Genomic DNA, 26434 nt, shown 5'->3' with positions numbered 1-26434 from the left:
CCTCCATAATGAGTGAGATGTTGAGCTCAGAAAGAGGAAGAGGTATTAGTATTGTGCCATGCATAGCTTGGAGGTAAGTATTTTTAGAAAGGAAAAAAACCATAAAGTGAAGGTGTTATGTGGAATGTTAGATATTTTATAATCATTATTGTTATTATTTATTTGTATAACTTTTTTTTATCAAACCCTTTCGCTGTTTTAGCTAAGTAATCCTTCAATGAATGAAATGTATTGCATAACAGGTACTTTTTAGGTACCTTTTTAAATAAGTGTATTTTTGCAATTTCTTTAATCTATTTTGGTAATTTATTGTACAGTTTTATTCCTTGGTAGAAAATGCTGTACAGTGTTAACTTTTTTAGCAGATACTTTATATCAATAAAACAGTTTGTAATTTTAATTAGTCAGAGTATGTTAAGAATAAAATTTTCTCAAGGCGCTCTTAAAGAAGGGAGTCATAGTGTGCTGTGGTAAATATGATATATCTATTCTTCAATGCTTCCTCTTCATGAGGAACAGTTGTATTAACTCATTAATTGTTTTTTAAAAAATGTAGTTATACTATTGCAGTTATTTTAGTGCAAAATGATAATTAGTCATTTAGTCCTATTTAATATTAGGTACTCTGCATGGAGAGATAGTATGTAAAATGTAATGTTTTGTCCAATCTGGGCAAGTTACTTTTTGTCTAAAAAGCAGCTAAAAAGAAAACTTAAGTTTAAATATTTGTTTTAGGCTTCAAAGAGTAATTCCTGGCAAGTGAGATCGACATGCGTGGAATTCATGCAAGTCTTTGTTTTTCACAACATGCCAACAATACTCGGAAATAAGTGCTGGGCAGATAACGTATGTATATTTAAATGATCATTGATAGTATTAACAATTGTTTGTTCTAATGTGCTGAAATGAATTTAAACTTTATTGTTTCAAAGGTTAAAGAAATTGTGTTGCGATTGTTGGAAGATGAATGGTTAGATGTAAGGGTAAAAGCATCTCAAGTATTAAGTGGCCTACTTCATTGTGATTTCATAGACTCTACAATGGAATTAATGGTAAGTAGCATGTAGTAATTGTCAGTTAATGATATCCATGAAACTGCTTGGAAACATTCGTAAGATTTTGATGTATAATGTCTACAGGATATGTTCAAATTGAAGGCAAAAACAAACTTGCCAAGGAAGAAGAAAAACTTAGCACCAGACAGCAAGTCTCAAGAGTTACTAAGATTACGGCATTCAGGAATTCTTGGCCTGTGTGCATTTGTCAGTGCATATCCATATGACGTGCCCGATTTTGTTCCAGATGTGTTCCTAATCCTTGGAGAACACCTCAATGACCCACAGCCAATTCCAGTAAGTTTGTTTTAAATTTCTAATGCCATAAAATGAAATCGCTACTAAATACAATCGCCTGTAAACCTTAACTTGGTCGTTGGAGATACAGAAGGGTAGCTGTATAAATCACACACACACACACACACACACACACGGGTCTCTCCCACAAATGGCTTGACTGATGTGTAAATTGTTGCCCAGTGCAGGTAGTGGGATGAATGTGTGTGTGTGTGTGTGTGTGTGTGTGTGTGTGTGTGTGTGTGGGAGGGGGGGAAGCTTTCATAACTAATAGGGTGGAGAGAGGGATAGGCTTGAGGAAGGTTAAAATGGAAGGATGTGTCACTCAGACATCAGGATGAGGAGGACACACTTGTACTGACAAGGGAACCTCCCCATCGCACCCCCCTCAGATTTAGTTATAAGTTGGCATAGTGGATACGCCTTGAAAAACTGAACACAGATCAATCGAAAAAACGGGAAGAAGTTGTGTGGAACTATAAAAAAATAAGCAAAATATACAAACTGAGTAGTCCATGCGATCATAGGCAACATCAAAGATAATCTTAAATCAGGAGCGCCGTGGTCCCGTCGTTAGCGTGAGCACCTTTTTTCTTTATTTTCGCAAAGTTATGATCTGTCCATTCGTTCATTGACGTCTCTGTTCACTGTAATAAGTTTAGTGTCTGTGTTTTGCGACCGCACCGCAAAACTGTGCGATCTAGACGAAAGGACGTGCCTCTCCAATGGGAACCGAAAACATTTGATCGCAAGGTGATAGGTCAACCGATTCCTCCACTGGAAAACATGTCTGATATATTCTATACGACACTGGTAACGGCATGTGCGTCACATGACAGGAATATGTTGTCGACCCACCTAACTTGTACACTTGGCGAATGGGTAAAAAGAATCTTCTACCTTGCCCGATTTAGGTTTTCTTGTGGATGTGATAATCACTACCAAAAAAGTGATGAAAACATAAGAGTTTGTCACATAAACTGCAACAAATGAATCCAAAAGTCTCACAGTCGCACACTTTTCCCTGTGCTGTGTCAAAACATATGTTTTTAACGTTTTCAAATTTTTCCGTGTGTAGACCGTCAAATCCTGCATATGTCCAAGCCAATCTGAACATGTCCTGGAATTTTGGAGAGCGAAGTTGATTTAGTGTGAGTGCCTGAACTTTGATAATTGTCTGAAAATAAAAAATTAAAATTTTTGCTCGAAGGAAGACTTGAACCAAGGACCTCTCGTTCCGCAGCTGCTCACGCTAACCACAGGACCACGGCGCTTATGAGGTCTGTCTATGCTTAAAACTGCTTATCTTGCACATGGACTACTCAGTTGGTATATTTTGTTTATTTTTTCATAGTTCCACACAACTTCTGCCTGTTTTCTTGATTGATCTGTGTTCAGTTTTTCAGGGTCTATCCACCGTGGCAACTTATAACTAAATCTGAGGGGGGTGCGATGGGGAGGTTCCCTTGTGAGGAAATGGTAGATAAAAGATGAGAAGGGGGAGGGGGGGTTGTCAGTATCTACAAACAGTATGTGAAAATATATGAGGCCAACAAATGCACATGAAAAAAGTGCTGTTGCAAACAAGAACACAAGATCATACTTGAACACTACGTAATAAAATAAAATTTTTAAACTTGATAGTATTAGTTAACCAAAATATATATTGTTGCCAGGGCAGCTATTGTCAGTCAGTGAATGTTTGGTTACAGGCCTTATTTAACTCCCTACCCCCAGTGGGGAAAATGGAAAGTTCATGAAAGATCCTTGGCATATGAACAACTTGTAAATATTTTGTGTACGATATGTTCTTCATGTGAGGTTCCCTAAGTCAGAGTGTATATGTCCTGGGACAACTGGGAAATCTGGTAAGAACCAGGGAATTTTTTCATCCGGGAAAAATGCGGGAACCTTGTAGACTTCTGGGAATTTTTTATTATTTTAGTTTTCAGTTGAATTTTTCTAATTTTTACTGGTAAGAACAGACGACTCTTACAAAGAAGTTTACTTTAGCTTGCTATAGAGAATAATACTGCTGTCATGAAACGTAAACAATGGAATAACACCAAAATAAAACTTTAGTTGCTGAGAAAATGTGCCATTTACAACAAAAAGCACAGTCCACACACAGTGCCTGCCGACAGCAAAATGTCGAAGACTATGCAATACTTCATGACAACAGACTGCTTTGAACGCATCTTTTCATGGGCCTTGTTTAGCTGAGCATGGCGTCACAACTATTTACATTTGTAATAGGTCATAGGAAAATATTAAAAATGGTGCTTTGAGAAGTGTTACTTTCAAAGTAAATTTTCTATTACGCAAGGTGAATTATGTTACATGTGAGCATGTGTGATGAATTTTGTAAACCATGGAGCATTAGACTCTCATTCAAAACTTAACACTGAGGACCAGCCACCTAGAAAAATTGCGGGCCCAGGAGACCAGGGATTCATGCCATTACTTAATATTTTACTGGTGTGTTCATGTTTGATATATCTTAAAGGGTAACACTCACTAAAAAAAAAAAAGACCAAGTTTCGAGATCAGTTTTTGATATTTATTTTAGTTCTTTCATAGATTACAAATTGTGCAATAGCAATGACAAAAAGTGTTATTATCCGTAAAACAAAGTGCGAAGGGAGTTCTTGAGCAATTGCACACGTAATTGGCTTTTCTATGGAACGGTCAAAGTGCTCGATGGAACATGTATTCAGCCAACTAACCCACGAAACATGTATATATGTTAATTTAAACCATTAACTTTTCCTATTTGTGTGTTCGCACTGCTTAACATTGATGTTGCTATTGGCTGACTACATCACGTGAATATTTGCTCTGAATATCTGCTGTCATTGTCTGGTGAGATAACGTGACATGAGATATGATTAACTGTCAATCTCGATTTCAATGCTTCAGAAGCTCCCGTGCTGTATTTGGTGGAATTCCTGCCTATACATCCATAATGTGAAAATATGCAGTCCAAATGTTGCCGTGCATTAAAGATTTTTGCAAAGCGTGTTGTTTTTGGCTGGGTTTTGTTTCTTAAGTGCCAGAAAGTTCTATGCCGATTTATAAAACCTTCACCATTAATAGATTCATAAGTTTTACAGCTCCGAGGGAAAGTATATTGTCACTTAATGTGGAAAAAATGTACTTTCACCAGGGCTGTAGTGTATTTGCACCTGGGAAAAAGTGTGTTTTTAACTGGGAAATTCAGGAATTTCTTTTTTCTGTTCACATATTCATGGTGTAAGTGGAAAGTGACTATAAGCTACATCATATATAAGCTTGTGATCCATGTGGGATTAGTAAAGATAGAAGAGGTGTGAATGATTACACTTATTACTACAAATTTACCGCCCTGGGGGCTCACCACTCTTTGTCAAGTTCGTGCTTTGCCACCACTGGGCCCCAGCGTTTGCAGCGTCTTTTCCTTTCCATGCCACATGTCTACCCTCTTGCTATTCTTTTTTTCCTCCCTTGGGGAACATATCTGGGGTGTTTTTGGGAGTGTGTTCTGCATTTTCAGTAACCTGACATCAGAACAGTCCCTCCACTGTTTTTTCTTTCCATTTTATTTCTCTGTTCCCCTTCTCCTATCCTTTTTCCATTTTGGCATTTGAGGTCCCTCTGTTTCTTCTTCTTCCTCCTCCATGTGCACTCCGTAAGGCCGGCCCAGGCGTTTGATGTGTAACTGGGTAATGTGTAATTCCCAGCCCTGGGTCTACAAGTAAGGGTTCGCAAGTACTCCATGGCACAGGCCAGGCCCAGGGAGGGGGATTGCCTGAGCTGCTACCTTCCCAAATTGCCAGTTGGACCCCTCTGATGGGGCCCCACCCAGCTGGAAGTAGCGTGCCTTGGAGATGCTAACAATTGTGGAGGATTTTCTCGCAATGACCCAAACTACTACTTGTCAGTCTATGTCTACTAAATGTAAATGGAATGAGGCTAATGAATCAAAGGCCTTCCCAGCTGCACCTTTGTCCCTTGTGTTCTTGCATACTGAAGACGGTCAGGCCTTTGCCGTGGTTAATCCGTTTATTACTCGTAAAGGTGTTAATGCAGTTGCCAGCCCTGTGAAATCCTGCTCTCGCTTATGCAGTTGGCACTTTACTTTTGGAGACTACTTTTGATTCTTAAGCACAACAACTGCTTGCAACTTCACTCCTCTGTGGCAGTCCTGTTTGTGTCAAGGCCGATCCAACGCAAATTCTTCACATGGCATTATTTACACTAGGTTGCTCGTTGGTCTGACTGATGCTGAAATCCAAACTTACTTCTCTGATCAGGGCATCATTGCAGTCCATTGGGTGATGATAAAGGTAGATGAATCCTTAGTGCCCACATGCACTCTTTTTCTGACGATTGACAGAGTAGTGCTTCTATCCAAGATCAAAGGAGGGTATGAAGTTATCATGGGCTGATCATAGATTACGAACCTGGTGCACTGCTACCAGTGTTGTCATTACAACCACACTTGACCGTCCTGTCGACACCCGGCCCTACCTGTGATAGGGAAGCGCATGAGGATGATTGTCCGTTTCCTTCTCCTCGCTGTATCAATTGCAATGACGACTGTGTAGCCTCGCTCTGAGACTGTCCTGTGTATCTCGATGAGTCCATGAGATCTGGGTGAAAGAAAAGGCACTGTACCATGTTGCTCACAAGTTGTTGGCTAGTTGGAAACCCTTCATTTTAACACCCGGCACTTACAGTACCATCCTTGCCGCATCTCGCTCCACAAGGGCATGTCCATGCAGGCATGGGACCTCAAAATTGGCATTGCAGTTGTAATATCACCCAATGTCACAGTAGCATCCTCGTCTCCTTCTTCTCAATCTGTGCAACAATCCACTCAATTTTCATGTCGCACAGTGAAATCACTTGCTACACAACCAGTAGGTTGGAAAGGGCGGAAGGAAAATTCCTGGGAAGACTTTTTATATCCCTTCGGCCAACAAACATCAGAATCGTCATCTGCCAACTGCAAAGGCTCCAAGAAATCAAACAAAGGTAAACAGTGTTGTCCTTTGCCGACTTGGAGATCCCCTTCAACGGTGTCGCTGCGTGGTACTTTCACCCAGCCTACCTCCATGTCCCTGGTGTGCATCGTCAACTGCTTTTCTGCCCTGGACTCCACACACTAACCAAGGGAGAATGCTGACACCTCTGTAGATCTCATGGACAAGGATCCTCCAGCATCTGCACCCTGTAGCAGACTGTCCTGAAAGGTTGGCACTCAGCTGCTGCCAAGGTGACACACTTGATTTTCTTCCTCCTCACCTTTCCTCGTCATGACACTCTTCCAATGGAACATTTGCAGCCTTAGATCCAACTAGGAGGATTTACGGTTGTTCTTTGGATTACAGCGTCCTCCTGTTCTCTGCCACCAAAACACAAAATTGTGTCCTCAAGACCTCTTTGATCTTTTACATTTGTGTCTGGTCCATTTGACCTTCCCCTGAGGGTGGCAATTCCCTTTCATGGGGGAGTTGTGCTGCTCATCCGGGGTGATGTTCATACTGACACTGGCTCCCTGAACACCCAGCTGCAAGCTGTTGCAGTCCACATTTTCCTTCTTCACTTCACCTTTTCTCTTGTATTGTTTGCATCCCTCTGTCATTTGGTGTCACTAGGGCAGACTTCATCCAGCTTATTGGGCTAATCTGTCATTCCTTTATGCTGCTCTGTGACTTTAATATGTACCATCTGATTTGGGGCTCTCCCAGAACCTGTTAGAGAGGTGACCTCATGGCTAACCTTCTCAAGCAGTTTGACCTCATCTGCCTTAACACTGAAGCACCCAATTTCATTTCAGACTCCATGCACACCTATTCCCATTTGGACCTCTCATTCTGCACCACCCAGCTTGCCCGAGTGACCATTTCCCGTGTGCTGACTCCTACCCCACCTACAGGACCTTTGATGAATGACTTTTCCCCAGTTGTGGTGACCAGGTAGAATACTTTACCAATGGTTGTCCTTGCCACTGCTGAACTTTCCATTCCTTTCACTTCATCCTTACCGTGCCGTGTTCCGGTCTCTTGGAGGACTGAGGCATGCCATGACGCAGTTCGCATGCGAAGATGTGCTCGCTGCATTTTGAACCATCATCCTACGATGACAAACTGCATTCGTTATAAACGGTTGCATGCGCAGTATCGTCGCATTCTTCAGGATAGCAAAAAACGCTTGCTGGATTTATTTACTAGTTCTTTTAATGGTTCCGCTCCCTCTTTAGTCATGTGGGCCAACTTCCAATGGCTCTCTGGGACCGAGGTTCATTTCCCAATTTCTGGCCTGACCATTGCAAATGATGTCATAGTGGACCCTGTTGCTATCTCAAACTCCTTGGGTCGCCTTTTTGTGGAGATTTAGAACCCCACCCACCATCACCCTCCCTTCCTCCATCAGAAATGAGTGGAGAAGGCTTGGGCGATTCCCTTCTATTCTCAGAATTGTGAGTGCTACAATGCTGCATTTACTATGAGGGAGCTAGATCATGCCTCACTTCATCCTGATTCTCCGCCCCAGGGGCGGACGATGTTCACACTCAGATGTTGCAGAACCTTTCTCTTGCAGGCAAGCACTTTCTCCTTCATACATACATACATACACATCTGGGCAGAGGACACGTTTCCCAGACGCTGGCGAGGAGCCAGTGTCAGACCCATACTTAAGCCCGGTAAGGACAAACACCTTCTTTCTAGCTATCACCCCATTTCTCTCATCATTTGTGTTTGCAAGGTGAGGGAACGTATGATTCATGCCTGGCTGGTGTGGTGGCTTGAGTCTTGAAATTTACTAACCACTGCACAGTGTTAATTTCGAGTGCACTGTTCTGCAGTTGACCATCTCTTCACTATGACAACCCATTTAATGAATCTTTGTGCACCCATATTTAAATTGGGTGATGGTGGGCATCAGCTGACGTAATTTTTTTTTTAAATTGAAAATGAAATTCCTCCAACTGTATTTAAGATTTCATATTTATTTGGCTACTAGTTTCAACGTTGTGTTAACGTCATCTTCAATTAGGTGATATCAATTGTGTGTGGCTTAGTACTAGAGTAGTCTGTGATGAGACCAATACGTGCTCCACATGGATGGCGAGCAGTAGCTACACTCATGCTCATAAATTAAGGCTAATTGCAGAATGTGGTGCCACACAATGTGGCACTACACAGAACTGGTGCTAATAGCTTAGGTACACAGGGAACACACATGACACAGATCTGTAAGTCCATGGTATTGGTGATAAGTTGAGAAAACCGTCCCAAAACACATGTGCTACAGAATGCCACTGTTCCCTGCACATGTACCCTGACATCAATACGAGATATGATCACCATGCACAGGTACACAGGCCGCACAACCGGTTGGCATACTCTGGATCAGGTGATTGAGCAGCTACTGGGGTATAGCCTCCCATTCTTGCACCAGTGCGTGTCAGAGCTCCTGAAGTGTCCTAGGGGCTTGAAGACATGCAGCGATATATTGACTGAGAGCATCCCAGACATGCTCGATGGGGTTTAGGTCTGGACAACAGGCAGGCCACTCCGTTCACCTGTTATCTTCTGTTTCAAGGTACACCTTCATGATGGCAGCTCAGTGGGGTCGTGCATTATCATCCATCAGGAGGAAGGTAGGACCCACTGCACCCTTGAAAAGGCGGACATACTGGTGCAAAATGACTTCCCGATACGCCTGATCTGTTACAGTTCCTCTGTCAAAGACATGCAGGGTTGTACGGGCAACAATCATAATCCCACCCCACACCGTCAAACCACGACCTCCATACAGGTCCCTTTCAAGGACATGAAGGGGTTGGTATTTGGTTCCTGGTTCACGCCAGATGAAAACCCAACGAGAATCACTGTTCAGACTATACCTGGACTCGTCCGTGAACATAACCTGGGACCACTGTTCCAATGACCATGTACTGTGTTCTTGACACCAAGCTTTATGGGCTCTCCTGTGACCAGGGGTCAGTGGAATGCACCTTGCAGGTCTGCGGGCAAATAAACCATGTTTGTTCAGTCGTCTGTAGACTGTTTGTCTGGAGACAGCTGTTCCAGTAACTGTGGTAAGGTCTTGAGCAAGGCAACCTGCAGTACTCCATGGCCGTCTGCGGGCACTGATGGTGAGATATCGCTCGTCTTGTGGTGTTGCACACTGTGGACGTAGTGCCTGGACATGTTTCCTGTCTGCTGGAATCGTTGCCATAATCTTGAGATCACACTTTGTGGCACACAGAGGGCACGTGCTTCGACCTGCTGTGTTTGACCAACCACCAGTCACCATAGTATTCTACCCCTCATAACGTCATCAGTATGTGTTCTTTGAGCCATTTTCAACACCCAGTCACCATTAGCATGTCTGAAAACGTCTGCACACTTACTTGCTGTACCATACTCTGACATGCACTAACGCATCTCTGTGTATGTGGACTGCTGCCAGAGCCACCGTGCAACGACTGCAGGTCAAATGCATTGCATGGTCCTACCCCGAGGTGATTTAAACCCGCAAGCCTCCCACTAGAGTGTTGTTTCGCCATGTATCAGGATTATCCTTAATTTATGAGCATGAGTGTAGTTACTGCCTGCCATCCATGTGGAGCATGTATTGGTCTCTCTGTGGACTTCTAGTACTCAAGACACACACAATTGATATTATCAAAGTGTACGGGCCTGAAGATGATGTTGACGCAATGCCGAAACTAATAGCCAAATAAATATGAAATCTTAAATGCAGGTGGAGGATTTTCATTTTCATTAAAAAATAGATAAATAAAAATAAATTTCATGAATGGTTTTCTGCATAAATACCAGACTGCAGCAGTGTTTTTTGGCATGGAGAAAGCCTACGACACCTGCTGGAGGACTGGTATCCTACGTACACTCTACATGTGGGGCTCCCCCAAGTTTTCAAGGTACATGTGGGTTCTACCTTGTCGGAAACCTTTATCAGAAAAATTATGTGCCTTATGGTTCCATCCTGAGCGTTGTTCTCTTTGCTATTGTCATTAACCCTATTATAGCCTGTTCCCCACTGGGCATCACTGGCTCCTGCCGATTTTGCTATCTATTACAATTCTCTGAGGACTCATCTCCTTGAGCGACACATTCAGTATTTTCTTGATTGCGTTTACTCATGGAGCATCGGCAGCAGCTTTTGCTTTTACACTGCCAAAACTGTTTGTATGAATTACTTGTGGTGCAGTTGGTTTCTTCCACCGTCTTTACATCTTGGGCCTGTTGCTCTTCCGTTTGTTGAAACTATGGAATTCTTGGGGCTCATGCTCAATGCGAAACTTTCTTGGTCCTTCCACGCGTCTTACCTGGCCGCCCACTGTATGTGGTCCCTGAGTGTCCTACGTATTGTTAGCACTACTTCCTGGGGAGCAGATTGGACCATCTCCTCCATTTATTCTGGTCCCTTGTCCATTCAAAACTAGACTAAGAGTGTTTCATTTATGGATCTGCATGACTGTCCATCTTATGCCATCTCAATAAAATTCCCCACCATCGTGGGGTCTGTTCTGTTGGCAAGTGGCGCCTTTTACGCCAGCCCAGTTGAGATTCTGTGTGCAGAAGCTGCCAAATTACCGCTGTCATACTGCCGTGATTTTTTTCCTGAGCAGATACGCATGCTGATTGTCTGCCATGGCTGGCCTCCCATACTATGCCTCCTCCTTCTATGACTTCTTTGATCGCCAGTATGGGTGCATCCGTCTCCCTGTTACCTCCTGGAGTTCGCTTTTGGCTATTGCTTCGGCAGCTTAACTCCATGCTACCTGCCATTTCCCCAATGGGTGTGAACCATTCACCACCTTGGCTAGTGGTGAACTTCATTCGCTTCCCAAGACCACTACTCCGAACTCAATCTATTGCTGTAAGTCTCTCGATCTCTCCCAGCAGACTGGCCAACCTCCTCTTGGCCCTTTCACCGTGAGGAGATCATTTTAGCTAGGTTGCGTATTGGGCTGCATCCTTGTAGCTATTACCGTTTGTTAAGTGGTGATCCCCCACCACTTTGTGCTCATTGTCCTCAACCCTTGACTTCTCACCATTTCCTGTTTGCCGTCTGAGTTAACGGTCATTTCAATGAGTGATGTGCGAGCTGTCGACCTCGTTTTACTTTTTATTCCTTGTAGGAATATGGCGGAGGACATTTAATCTGTAAGTCAGTACCTCCGTTGTCTTTATTACATATTTTAAGGCCCTTTCTCCAAGAGAAAGTCCTGGTTTTTAGCTGTCTTTCCTGCCATCTATTGGGCTTAATGTGTAGTTGCTTTTAACTCTTCATGTTGGATATTTCTGACATGAACATGTATGACCTTTATTGTTTTGCACTCTAAAACAAAACAAAACAATTTCAAATGTATCTATACAACTCTACTGCTGTTGAAATCGGATAATGATATGGTTGCATTCATAAATAGATTCTCATTCAGAATTCAATGTATAATCCAGTCCAAGTACAAAAATTTCATTTGAAAACATTTGCAACACCGGGTTTCTTCGTCATACTAGAGTCACCCGTCACTGTTTAATGTGTTGGAATATTCAATATAAAAAAGTTAAACTTCAAAAACACTCAGAATAATCAATGTTGTTACAGCAAGGAGTATTTTACTCCTCTGGGCGATTTGATACAAATGACCATCTTAACAGTTTGATTTCATTTTACCGATAAGTGAGTTATTAGGCAAGATCTGCTGTTCTGCATTAAAAGTGTAAAAATGAATCATTGAATTCACTATGCTCCTCATTATTTTGAACTCAACAATAAACCTAATATTATCAGTATTACCAAGGAATCATTTAAAGAGTGTTGCAAAATCAACAAAAATGTATGTTTTCCGGATATCAAAACACCTAATTACTGAGTGTTTTAACAGCATGCTTCCTGTTTACACTGTATTGTGAAATGAGCATCCCAAACTATTTTTAATGATGTGACTGATGCAGAAAATGGGTGTGTGGTTCTAAAGTTTCATATCCATTACAAAATTTATTTCTAAATATATTAATGCTACTAGTAACATGAAGAATATGGAATTTGTTACAAATATTTAAATACTTTATTAACAGAAGTATCCACCCCACTCACTTGTCTAGCGTTTTAGGTTTCCACTCTTATTGACTCTTGCACAATGTTCTTTTCAGTAATCATTGTCTTGCTTATTACCATATCTTACACCTTGGAAGTTCTCAATTTTTCAAATTTTGTCCTGCACAAGCACCAACAATCATTCCTTCTTATCCTGTCCAGTAAGTCTCCCTTTGCATGGGGTTCTGGTCAACTTTCCATAACTCTTCCCATTTCATAAACATAGCCAGTCCTTTTCCTTCAACTGTTCTGCCAGAAGAAGGAGCCAATGGCTTGAAAAGCTTGTGCAATCCATATCTTCTATATGTATTTTTTCCTGCCAGTACTTCGTGAGTAGATCTTTTTTTTTTAAATCTATTTACATTATATTATAAATATTTTCTGAGGTAGTTTCATATACAGTACTACCATTGTTAAAATTTTAGCAATGCATTTATAACAAAAGCATGGCAAGTGTTCTTTTCCCTATGCGGTATACTAATCTTAATTCAGTGTTATGTACATACTTTATACTGCAATATCCACAAACCCACCTGAATATCTAACATACACTGAGGTGACAAAAGTCATGGGATACCTCCTAATATTGTGTTGAATTCCCTTGCCTGGCATAGTGCAGCAACTCGACATGGCATGGACTTAACAAGTCGTTGGAAGCCCCCTTCAGAAATATTGAGCCAGGCTGCCTCTATAGTTGTCCATAGTTGTGGAAGTGTTGCCATTCCAGGATTTTGTGCACAAACTGACCTCTTGATTATGTCCCATAAATGTTTAATGAGATTCATGTCAGGCGATATGGGTGGCCAAACCATTCACTCGAATAGTCCAGAATGTTCTTCAAACCAGTCACGAAGAATTGTGGCCGTCTGACATGGCACACTATCGTCCATAAAAATCCATCATTGTTTGGGAACATGAAGCCCAGGAATGGCTGCGAATAGTCTCCAAGTAGCAGAACATAACTATTTCAAGTTAATCATCTGTTCAGTTAGACCAAAGGACCCAGCCTATTCCATGTAAACACAGCCCACACCATTATTGAGCCACCAGCAGCAGCATGCACAGTGCCTTGTTGACAGCTTGGATCTGTGATTTTTGCATAGGATTCAACCAATATGGTCCCGAGCTCAGGAGAGGTGCTGCAGACGATTTTGTGCCGTTAGAAGAGGCACTAGCACCTGTCATGTGCTGCAGTAGCCTATTAACGCCAAATTTCACCACACTGTCCTAACAGATGCATTCATCGTACGCCCCACATTGATTTTTGCAGTTATTTCTTGCAGTATTGCTTGTCTGTTAGCACTGACAACTCTACACAAATGATGCTGCTCTCAGTTAAGCGAAGGCCGTCGGCCACTGCGTTCCCTGTGGTGAGAGGTAACTCCTAAAATTTGGTATTCTCGGCATGCTCATGACACTGTGGATCTTGAAGTACTGAATTCCATATCGATTTCTGAAATGTAATGTCATGTGCATCTAGCTCCAACTACCATTCGGCGTTGATAGTCTGTTAATCTCTGTCATGTGACCATAATCACATCAGAAACCTTTTCAAATTAATACAAATGACAGCTGCCAATGCACTGCCCTTTTATACCTTGTGTATCCGATACTACCGCCATCTGCATATGTACATATTGCTGTCCCATGACTTATATCACCTTGGTGTATTTCTCTAATCCAGGCAGAAATTACTATTTGTTAAAGCCCTCTTTATTGCAGCAGTTCTTAGTAAGAGGTGTATTTTTGTGCACACTGCAACTCACAGTTTTTTCTGTATTATCTTCTGTGATATTTTTAATTAATACTATCCCCAACTGTATTGAGCATGTTAAGTAATAATGATAATCTTTCATTCCAGGCGACAATAAGGAAAACTCTGGGAGATTTCAAGAGAACACATCATGATAACTGGCAGATACACAGTCTCAAATTTTCAGAGGAACAGCTGGAAGTTTTGGGTGATTTGACTGTACCCCCGTCTTACTATGCATGAGGTCCCTTTATTTATCCGTCTTGTGGTGTTGGACTGAAGATTGTGGATGTACAGATTTGTGATGTGTAATATTTTGTCCCTTGAAGCAATTTTATCTGATTAGGGTTGAAATTAAAGCTACAGCAGAGAAGCACATTTATTTGCACAAACAAAACAGAAAGATATGCAGAGTTTCAGCACGGCACGCTTGACATTATTGTGTGCAAATGCCACTAGTTGTTAATCTCTCTCTCTCTCTCTCTCTCTCTCTCCCCCCCTCTCCCCCTCCCCCCTTCTCCCTCACCCCTCTCTCCCTCCCTCCCCCTTCCTCCTCCTACTCCCCCTCCCCACCCTCCATCTCCCCCCCTCTCCTTTTCCTTCCCCAAAATATAATTGTCTGATGCAAAACTGTTTATGTTCTTAGTGTAATGTTTTGTGTGTGTTTCCAAGGAAGGGCTGTATTTGTAATGAATGTCTTGTGAAATTTACAAAGAAAAGAAATATAGTCATGTTTTTGTATCAGGAGAAGGTCTGCTTATGCATGTAATAATAGTTTCAAACAGTTTTTTATGTGTAAATAAATCTTTGACTGTGTTGGAGATTAAAGGAAGAAGAATGAACTTACTAGTTCAAGTTTTAAAGTGGAGCCTACTGGTCACATCAGGAAATTGTAGAGTAGGGAAAATATTGTTACCCATCCACCCAGACATTTTTAGTTGATATGATTGTACTACTTTCCTTTGTTTGAAATCATCTATGCTTGCCTCTTTCTCAAATTGTTTGTGTACTTATGTTCTGCTACCTCTGGACAATTGCTCAAATGATGTTTGTATTGCATGGATGGAATCTTTTCCATTAAATACAGAACAGCACTGCTGTAGCTAAGTCCTGTATGCATGTGTTGATGATACAATGTTGTTATGTTATACTATATGTATATAGTATCTTTTGTATGTAATATAAGCTGAGATGTATTAAGACATTTATAAATTATACAACACAATAAAATATTATTGTTAATTTCATTTTACGTACGTACCTTGACTGATGGGGAGGGTTGGACAAAAATGGTGTGACATGCGGGGCAGTAAAAAGTGATAAAAATGCATGAGGCCAATAATCAAACAGCAAAAAAGAGAAAGAAATCCCATATTAATTACAGAAGCCTTCTGTGGTACAAAATGCTGCTTTTACTGTAGTTAAGATTGAGAAGAAAAAAGGTTGGGAATATAAGAACACACATTGTCTAGTCTTTTTGCAGTAATTGTATACTTTACCTCCTTGTATTTTATAACTGGAGGTATCATGATAGTATTTTCAATTCAGATAAATGTTCCCTTTTCCTGTAGAAGACTGGAGCAGCTTAGAGATTGAAAAATGATACTGGTCTAAATGATCATCTGTATTATAATATGTATTTCCCACTTGTAGCTTCAAAATTTACTCATGATAATTACCATTAAAAACTAATTAGAGAGAAAATTATTGAGCTGTACTACTATTGCCTAAAGTCTTGCAACATCAATTACACTCAGACTGACAGTTGCATGTGTCAGTTTTATAATGTTATTTACTCATTGACACATGTAAATCCATTTAAAATTTTTGTACATAGAGCCACGTTGTTGGAACATGAACTTTGGTTCACTTGCAGTGAAATGTGGACACACAGGTGTTACAGACAAGAATATTTTTAATGAGTCCTTCACACAAATATTACATACTTCCTGTCCCATTACCATGTGGAGTGTGGGGGGAAATGCTTTGGTACATGCCTTAATTTTTGTTAAATTATTCACATTTCACTTACAGAAGATGCACAATAGGATATTTGACTGCTTTCTAGAAATCATCGTAAACGGTTGATTATGTCATTGTAAACGCTTTTCCCCTCTCGTGAATTTCAGTATTAAAATGAAATTAAAATAATTTGAAAGCCCATTAAAATGTTCCATTTGAGACATGTGATGCCTATGACATCATTGGCTAGCATACTGTTCATGCTGTCATGAAGCTCATTCACAGTGACACCTTGTTTTGGAGTTTAGGTTTCAGAAAATAGGGTTACAAATGGGTTGTAGTATCAAATGTACAAATACATCCATAAAAGCTCCTGAAAAATTGTCTTTAGTTTTCCAAAGAATGAGAAGATGCTTAAAACATGGTTGCAATTCGCCTTTAAAGATGCAAATGAGATACTGGTCACTGTGTGTATTCATTTCTGTGAGAACCATTTTGATGTAAATAAGTAAACTGTTTGCAGGTATTGAAAAGCACTAGTAACTTCAGCTAACACTCTTATAACATGAGTATGGCTTCATCTTACTCCTAGCCTGTGAAGTCTCCAGAGCTTCAGCCAGTTACAGAATGTTTTCGATGACATGACCAAATCTTTTAAATTTAATTATTTTTAAACTTTAATTAGATAATAATTAGTTATTTTGTGAAAATATTGACGGAAATGCTGTTTGAATGTTACATAATTCAGATTAACAACATTTTTAACCATATTTTTAATGTAGGGAAATAGCCTACTGGGGCATTCTCAAGCAATGTGTCTCTAAATTTGTCCATTGGAATTTCATAAAAAGGTCAGCATAATTTCCATTTGATTTCAATGAGCATTTGTGTTATCCTCTTACATGGACCATACTGATATGTTATGATCCTAGTAGTGTGCATATGAAAATTAAGTTTCTCCCATCAGGACTGATGCAAAAAGTCTTCAGGATACTCTAGGATGGGTCCCACTAGTGTCTTGTATTCAGGTTTCTATACAGATGTATTGCACTTTCCCACAACCTTCCTAACAAGTCTGAGTTATTCATCCACATTCTGTACTGGGAAACCCCCAGTGGGCTCACAGCCCTTTTTCAAGGCCATGCTGGGCCACCGTGGGGCCTCAGTCCTTGGGCACTACTACATTTTCCGTGGTGCACAGGTCCATCCTTCTACTATTCTTTTCTCGTCTTTGCCTTTCCATTGAATTGTCTTCTTGGTGCCGATCATGCTTGGATCTTGTTTGTGATTTTGAACACTCATTTTCTTCCCTCGCAACATTCTATAACTTTTCATTCTTAACTGTGCGGTACCTTTGTTGGCTTGCTACTAGTTTCCAAACCTAACACAACTGCGGATCGTGTATGGAAGGTCACCCAGTGCACCGTATATTCTACTTCTTGTGCCTTTCTTCTTTGCACCCTTCCTTTCTTGCAAAGATACTACACCCAAACCCCAGCACAGTAGCCATTGCATTGTGGGGGAGGGAGGATTGTCAAGTACCTGCATGGCAGTAGCCCCCTGACCACACAGGAATCAAAAGTTTGGTGTCTTAGCTGGGAACTCCCCACACAAGCCAAGCTTTGTGTGTCCAGTGTGGTTGGGGCATAGCGACTCTGGGCAATGCTGTACTGGCAAAGTAACCATTGTTGTGGCTGTGTGGTGCTTGCTGAAGAGTCCCCTTTTGGAGAGGGTGGTACCACAGCAGAAGGTTTGCTCATGGAGTGAATTAAAACTCTTCTGCTGTTGGCTCCCAATGCCTCAGCAGTCTCTTCAGATGGGGAAGATTATTATAATGCAGGGACATACAACCCCATGACTTTCCCCTCCCTGGCTACACTGTGGGAAGAGGTACAAGCCAAATTTCTGTGTGAAATACACAAATACTCGGACTAAGGGGGATATTTCTACTGCAACGAAACCATTACTTTTTGTTGAAAACATTGAAGAAAATTTGGGAAATTGAGTCTCTGGGAAGAATGTGAAATGGTTTGTTAGTTAATTAAAACTTCCTCTGCTACCCGGTCTACAGTTATTCAGACATGTGATTGTCTAGGTGACAAACCTGTGACCATGTTAAAGTTTGAACATCGTCCAAAGAATTGTCTTCCACAGAGATCATGCACTCCAAATGGATGAGGAGCTCCAGAGAATCTCCAGCGGTGGGGTGTATATTTGATCACATGTATAAAAAGGGCTCAAGGACAATCATACAAATAAAGAGGCATTTATCTTAGCCTTCGAAGCCTCCTGGAAAAAGCTGAGGTCATGGTCTACAGATATGAAGTGAAACTGTATGTCTGACCGCCTTTGAGGTGCTTCAGATGTTTACGCTTTGGGCATATATCATTCCACTATGTGGCAGGCCCAAAATGTGGCAACTGTGGATGATCTCTCCATGAAGGTAGTCCATCTGGACATCCACCTTTGTGTCAGCTGCACCTAACATCTCCCTCCACAGTCACCAGTTTGCCCAGTTTTCAAGAAAGAACAGAAGGTCCAGGCATGCAAATCTATTGACTGCCTGTCGTATATTGAAGCACAAAAGAAAATTGGACACCTGCATACTGTGGATATGGTGATCAATTATGCTAACATCAGGACCAAGGCAAGCCCTCCCCACTAGATTCCCAGCAACCTCTCCTCCTGTGGTTACCACGATACTTTCTTCGGGAAACATTTCCTGCACCAGGCCGGGGAAGCATTCTCCTACTTTGACATCTACCAGTGTGGGGGCTTCCTCTCAGGACCCCTCTCCCCAGCCACCTCAGGACTGAGACTCACACCAAATAGTAGCTGAAGAAGCTGCATCCTGTGTGTCCCAGAGTGGTCTGCTCTTCATATGCCCCCAAACTCAGTGTAGGTAGCCTCTTGAACAAACCTTGCCTACCAAAAGTTATGAAGAAAAAGAAGAAGAATCGGGAAAAGGCTCCTCTGGTGCCCCTGAGGGCCTTATCCCCCCCATGCAGTCAGATTCTGAGCTGACATTTGTGGATGTTATTCCATCCCACTGATGACAGGCGCAGATCCTGCAACATGACCAGTCCTCCTGGCCCTTTCACACCTAACCGACCATCAATCATGGGATCATTCAGTGTAATTGTGCATTGCTCTCAAAGAAACACATTTAATTGATGACCATTCTCCAACACTCCACGGTTATTGTGTGATCTGTCGGAACCGTGCAAGTCCTGAGAAGGTATCTGGAGGGGTCTGTACTTTGGTTCATGCAGATATTGTCAATGAATGGATTTCCCTTCATACGCCATTGGAGGCAATAGTGGTGCAGGTCAAATGGTATCAGTAATTAACCATTTGTAACATTTCCATACCTCCAGATAGGCCACTTCTGTTAAAGAGACTGCACTAATCCAACAACTCCCAGCCCCACCCTCTCTCCTGCTTGGGGGCTTCAGCGTGCACCACTTCCTTGTGGGGAGTATCACTTTGTCTGGTAGGGAACTTCTAATTGACCAGCTCGTCGCAGATCATGATCTGTGCCTTCTCAAAGGTGTTCTCATACCCACTTCAGTGCTGCCCATGGCACCTTTTCAGCTATCTATCTAACAGTCTCTTTCCATAATCCTGTGGCTTCACTTCATTGTTCACTACATGGCAACCCTGTTGTTAACTTGCCACCCCAAGACAGACCAACTACTGTTTTTGCCACTTAACAGAGCCAGCTGGCCTTTGTATGCCTCTGCTATCACATTCACCAACTCTGTCAAACTGTATTGATCAGATTGTGCAAGACATCTCAGACATTATCATCCAAGTCTAGAGGTACCCCACTCTCAGCCGGTGCCCTGGTGGAGTGCTGACAAGCCCTGCAACAATTCAAATTGCATTCTTAACAGACCAGTTTCATTACTTTTAAGCAGCTTTGTACTAAGGCTTGCTGTTTAATCAGACACAGTGAGAAGGAAAGCTGGGAGTACAATGTTTCCTCCATGGAGACGTATGCCTCTACATCTCAGGTGTGAGCCAAGCTCTGTGGTCTTGTGGGGTGCCAATGATCAATGCCTGTTCCAGGTCTTGTCCTATAGGATGACCTTTGTGCTTTTAAATTATATTAGATTTACTTTCATTCCAATTGATCTATAGTGAGGAGGTCCTCCAGGATGTATAACTTGTCAGAAAAACAATAATACATGACAAATATTTACAACTGAAACAAATAAGGTAATGTGCCTTCCACAGGTCCCAAGTGGAATGATCGCCATTTTTTTTAATGAACTCTATATGAAAGAATCATTTTACAAACACTATTGCACTGAATTTAAAATAAAAAAGTTTTTATTTATTTATAAGGTAATAAACATGTAATAGAACTACTATAATACTTACTTACAGTGAACACATTACTGCACTGAAATGGTGCAGAAGTTAGATTGTACTTACACACACACACACACACACACACACACACACACACACACACAAAAAAAAAAAATCAGTTGGTTCTACTGAGAAAATCATCAATGGAGTAGAAGGAGCTGGCCACCAATAGATCCTTTAGGCTTCTCTTAAACTGAATTTCATTGGTTTTTAAGGCTGCTGGTAAGTTATTGAAAGTGTGTGTTCCTGAATAATGCACACCTTTTTGTACAGGAGTAAGTGACTTTAAATCCTTGTGAAGATTATTCTTATTTCTAGTATTGATTCTATGAGTTGAGCTGTTGGTTTGAAAAAGTGATATATTTTTAATGACAAATTTCATTAAGGAATAAATATATTGGGAAGCAGTAGTTAGTATCCCTAGTTCCCTAAACAGGCTTCTGTAGGATGTTCTTGAGTTCACACCACATATAACTCTTACTGCACGTTTTTGTGGCCGGAAAACTTTAGCTCGGCTTGATGAATTACCCAAAAAAAAAAAAGAAAAAAGAAAAATATCCCATATGACATTATGGAATGAAAGTAAGCATAGTATGCCAGCTTTTTCATTTTTATATCCCATATGTCTCACTCAATTTGCATTGCAAATAGAGATTTGTTAAGACGCTTCAGCAGTTCTGTGGTGTGCTCCTCCCAGTTGAATTTATTATCAAGCTGTAATCCCAAGAATTTAACACTGTTTACTTCTTCTATCTGCTTGTCATCGTATGTTAGGCATATACTCGTGGGACACCCCTTACAAGTTCTGAAATGCATGTAGTGTGTTTTTTCAAAGTTTAGTGACAAAGAATTGGCTAGGAACCAGTGATTAATATCCACAAATATTTTATTAGCCTATCTTTCTAAGACTACACTTGATTTGCTATTTATTGCAATGTTTGTATCATCGGAAAGCAAAACAAAGTTGGCATCTGGTAATGTTACTGGTGAAAGGTCATTGATATACACAAGAAAAAGTAAGGACCCTACAATGGAAACATGTGAGATCTCACATGTAATTAGTTCCCAGTTGGATGATGCCTTAATACATGTCTCTTTCCTAATAACACCCTTTGTTTGCTGCCATAGATATAAGATTTGAACCATTTTGCAGCATTTCCTGTTACAGCATAATATTCTAATTTACTTAAAAGGATACTGTGATTTACACAGTCAAATGCCTTTGACAAATCACAAGATATACCAGTTGCCTGCAATTTTTTGTCTAATGGATTAAGCACATTTTCACTGTAAGTGTAGATAGCCTTTTCAATGTCAGAACCCTTTAGAAATCTGAACTGCAACTTTCACAGTATGTTATTTGAGATAAGATGGTTATAAAGCTGATTGCACATTACTTTTCCTATAATTTTTAAGAATGCTGGCAAAAGTGAAACTGGATGGAAATTTGATGATATTTCTTTATCTCCCTTCTTAAACAGTGGCTTCTTCAGCATATTTCAACCTTTCAGGAATATTCCACTGATAAATGACTGGTTACACAGATAGCTTAATATGTTACTTAGTTCACAATCACATTTTTTAATTAACTTTGTTGATATTTCATCATACCCACTAGATGGATTTGATTTTAAAGATATTATGATGGAAATTATTTCCACTGGGGTAGTGAGGGCCAAATTCATATTATGGAAGTTACTTGAAATGTCTGGTCTGAAGTATTCCATAGCAGCAGCTACAGAACCTGACAACCCCATCTTATCAGTACCAATTATAAAATGTTTGTTAAAAAGTTCTGCAACACTATTCACATCTGTCACCAATATATCATTTACTCTTAATGCTATTTGTCCCTCTTCATGTCTGGTTCTACCAGTCTCTTCCTTCACGATATCCCATATTGTCTTTATTTTGTTATCTGATATGACTATCTTTTCCTTGTAATATATTTACTTTGATGTCTGTATTACCGTCTTTAATATTTTGCAGTATTTCTTGTAATGTGCTGTAGCATCAACATCAGAACTGTTTCAAATTGACAGATACAGTTTTCTTTTTTTCTTCGGTTCTTCCAGAACACCTTGTGACTCACTTTGCACCAACACCAGTGTCCTCTTCCTATCCGGCTACCTTTCTACTGCAGAAGCAACAAGTTGAAGGCATCCATGTATGTTTCACTCCCCACAAAGCTGAATCTTATAAAGAATCATTCACTGACTGGAAACTGGTTCAGGCTCTTACTTCATACCACAACAGAGCCCCAAACTCTGATACAATTCACAGTCAGATTCAACACCTGAATGTTCTCCAAAGGCAGCATCTCCTCAGGGTCTTCAATAGTATTTGGCTCACCAGTTCTTCTGGATTAGAGTTGGCACCTCACTCAGCTCCCCACAGGTCCAAGAGAACACCGTCCCACATGGCTCTATGTTGACTTTACTCTCTTCCTCATGGCCACCAGTCTAATGACCACTGTGTTGTATCTCAATGATTTTTGCATTTGGTACAGCTATCTGCTGAATGCCAGCTCCAAGGTGCCTTCTGCTGGGCCTCTGCATGGGCTCTTTCCCATGGTTTACAATTATCTCCTGCAAAAAAGTAGACCTTACTTTCGGGGTTACCCTCGTACCTTCTACAAACTGAGGTGGAGCTCCTAAAAGTAGTAACTTATCTAATAGTATACTTGCCTGAATATTATCAGATGCTTTTCCAGTATCCGGAAATAGTGCTGCTGTATATTTGTTCCCACCAAAGCCAGCTAACACGGAAAAGACTAATATTGAACTGTTGTCCATGCAGTTTCTACCTTTACGGAACCCGATTTGTGATTCAGTTAGTAAGGATGAAAGTTCTACCCCCCATTCCAATCGCCTTTTTATTATTTTTCCAATATTTTAGGAATACATGATGACAATTCAATCGGTCAGTAGGAAATGGCTAAGAATGGATCTTTCCCTTTTTTATATACAGTATATGATCTGTCTTCCATTCTGTGACCAATTCTTGATGCCATTCGAATTCCATTATAGGTTTGAAGAACTAATTCTACAGCATTGTCAGCCATGTTTTGTATCATGGGATATATGATCTAATCCATTCCTGGAGCAGTGTCGACACCCTCTTTCATGACTGATGTCAACTGGTAAATACTGAACTGTTTAGTTAGCACATGTTGAGTTGCAGGAGTTTCCCTTTGTCTTCTGGTTAGCTTACTGCGAACACTTGGTGGGGAAAGAGGGTCACAAAATTATTCTATCCACTCATATGATCGCATTTTATTGACTGCAGTGGCGATATTCCTAAATCTGTTAACCTTCTGCCATATCTCTGATTATTTAGTATTCTTGGTCAAATTACTACAATATCTTATCCAATGGATTTCAGTGTTTTCTTGGTTCTAGTTGCCATTTGTTTATAGAGCAAAAAGCTGTTCATATTAGGTGTTTAACATATTCACATAACGTTGCCCTTCTGTCTTATATTATTTTATTGCAATCTTCATTCCACCATGGATTATCCAGTCACCTTGCTTTCCTTGATAAAGGTCATTTTGAGATAGATTCATCTGCTGCATGATATATGCTAATCTGTAGCTGCATATAGGACCTGTGTGGAGGTAGGCTTTTTCATATTGATTTTACTTCTAATTCAAGAATTTGGTGATATAATCCACTTTGTTCATGTTCCAAGTCAGTTCGTTGGCAATATGTACTCGGTTACTTTTCTCGCAGTGTATACTCATGGTTACAGGGAAATGATCTGATTCCATGGTATCCTGCAGAACCGACCATATTTGATCTACATCTACATCGATACTCCGCAAGCCACCCAACGGTGATTTGCTTCACACAGGGAGAAGCTGATGTTATATCCACTGCAGTTGGTCTCATCCATGGCCCTTAGTTTAATTTTGCAGATCCATCATTGCAGATAATTATATTATAATCGTCAGTGCAAGATATTATGTACTCCCCTACCTCTTCCGTTGTCGAATGAGCCACTGTCCATATTTATAATTTTGGTCTCGCTATATTTATTTAACACACTCGACGTGTGTGTGTTCTAGTAACTTTCTCCTGCTTTTATTGGAAAAAAATTGGGATATTAACTTTTGAAATCCTATTTACTCGATTGCAAACCAAAGATGACGAACAGTGTTATTAACCACTTAATAGAAGAAATCTATGGCGCGTGTTCAAAGTATTCAAAAGCTCATAGGATAAAGTGCTAGTCTATAGCCAACTTCTTGAAGAGGCTCTTTGCTTATTAATGTTAAATATAGGATGAAAGTGGTGGTAGCGATTTTTTTTGTAGAAAATAATCATTTCACTGCGTAAAATATTTAAAGAACAATTTCACGATATATTATTGAATATCCATGCAAGCAGTGAAAAGAGATCATAAAAGATAAATAAAAGAAATATAATTAAAAGTATATATTTTGTAATAGCCTCAACTGCTGTTAATAAGAAAGCAATACTATTAATCTTTATAGTGAGAATAAGTTCAAAATAACGGGAAAATAGTATTCCTGCGAAAGTTTTGAACTCTATTGTTGATTAATTTGTTTTGCCTAAGAATGACTCTGATTGATTTAACGGAAAGAGCTCGACAGGGTAGCGTAATAGCAATTCCAGTTACAAGAAATGAGTGTATAAGTGACACACTAGAGACCAATCAGATAGAGTCTGCCGAAAGAAATATTATTTCACAGCTAACTGTAACAAAATGTCAAAAGAAGCGTAAATATTATATCGCTGGCTATGAGGTAAAAAACATATCTTTGTTTTATTTGTTGAGAACGTTAAGGGACGAAAGGCAGGGTAAATCAATGCAGATTTGCGGAAACGGGAATAAGCAAGAAAACAGGCAACTTCAAAATTTAGTTAACGCTTTTTATATTATGGTACGCTGAAAACCATACATTTCAAGATTCTCAGCGCGGAGGTTATTGTGCTCGGTTTATATTCTGAGTCAGGGATACAAATATTAGCTCACAGTTATGAAGCGTATACACGATTTGGTCTCGCTATTAACATAATTCATTTTGTGCTACAGTTATCTTAAGAATTCTTTACAAGGACTAACGAGCATTAATAAATGATGAGTAATGAGATTTACTTAAGAGAAAATAAAACTAAATATATATTCTGTGGCCCATAGTCACGTACTCAAAGTTACGTAGTTGCAAAGGTCAACGGCGTAAAAAAAACTAGTTGATATTTACTGAGTACACTGATTCGCAATCAACGATTTTTTTGTCTTGTTAGATTGTGTATTGATGGTGAAAAACGTAACTCACTCTGTAACACTCGATTTTGTACGTTACTGTCCAAAGCAGGGATTCCTATCCACCAATGTAGGAAGTGTCGACCACTGAAAAAAAATTGCAAAGTGCACCATTACAAATCTTCTCGTGTCTCCGAGTCTTTTCCAAGCATACACCTCTCCTTGTGATTTTTTTAACAGAGTTACCGCAATTACCATCTGAAATAAACTGCACGACTAAATGACTCTTTCTCCTCTCTCATTCCTACTGCCAAGCCCATATTGGCCAGTACCCCTTTCTTCTATTCCTTGCCCTACAACCGCGTTCGAGTTCTCCACGTTTATTAGATTTTCATATCCCTTTAAATACTGAATAACCCATTCGATATCCTCACGTACTGCCTCCATCTTTCCGTTTTGTTCTTGTGACGTTGGCATGTTTATCAGAACTATCGTTGTCAGCGATGATTTGCTGTCGAATCTGATGAGAAAAACTCTATTACTTAGCTGTTCTCAGCAGCTTACTCTCTCGTCAACTTTCGTATTCACAAGGCTTCCTACTCCTGTTATACCACTTTCTACTGTTGTTGATATTACCCTACAT

The 26434-nt window shown here is 40.4% G+C and overlaps 1 protein-coding gene across 1 annotated transcript in view; it reads left to right on the top strand.

The window, feature by feature from the left end:
• Positions 1-15470, top strand: part of LOC124612259 (proteasome activator complex subunit 4-like) — a 231161-nt gene extending 215691 nt beyond the window's left edge. The window contains exons 31-34 of the mRNA XM_047140346.1: positions 736-846; positions 933-1052; positions 1140-1352; positions 14332-15470. Of these exons, the coding sequence (XP_046996302.1) occupies positions 736-846; positions 933-1052; positions 1140-1352; positions 14332-14466 (579 nt within the window). The 3' untranslated portion in view covers positions 14467-15470. The remainder of the gene's footprint in view (positions 1-735; positions 847-932; positions 1053-1139; positions 1353-14331) is intronic.
• The last annotated feature ends 10964 nt before the right edge of the window (positions 15471-26434 follow it).

This window comes from Schistocerca americana, chromosome 4, assembly GCF_021461395.2.
Source record: "Schistocerca americana isolate TAMUIC-IGC-003095 chromosome 4, iqSchAmer2.1, whole genome shotgun sequence".
In the NCBI taxonomy this organism is placed as follows: Eukaryota; Metazoa; Arthropoda; class Insecta; order Orthoptera; family Acrididae; genus Schistocerca; species Schistocerca americana.
The sequence above is the reverse complement of the archived record's forward strand: the minus strand, read 5'-3'. Positions and strand labels throughout refer to the sequence as shown.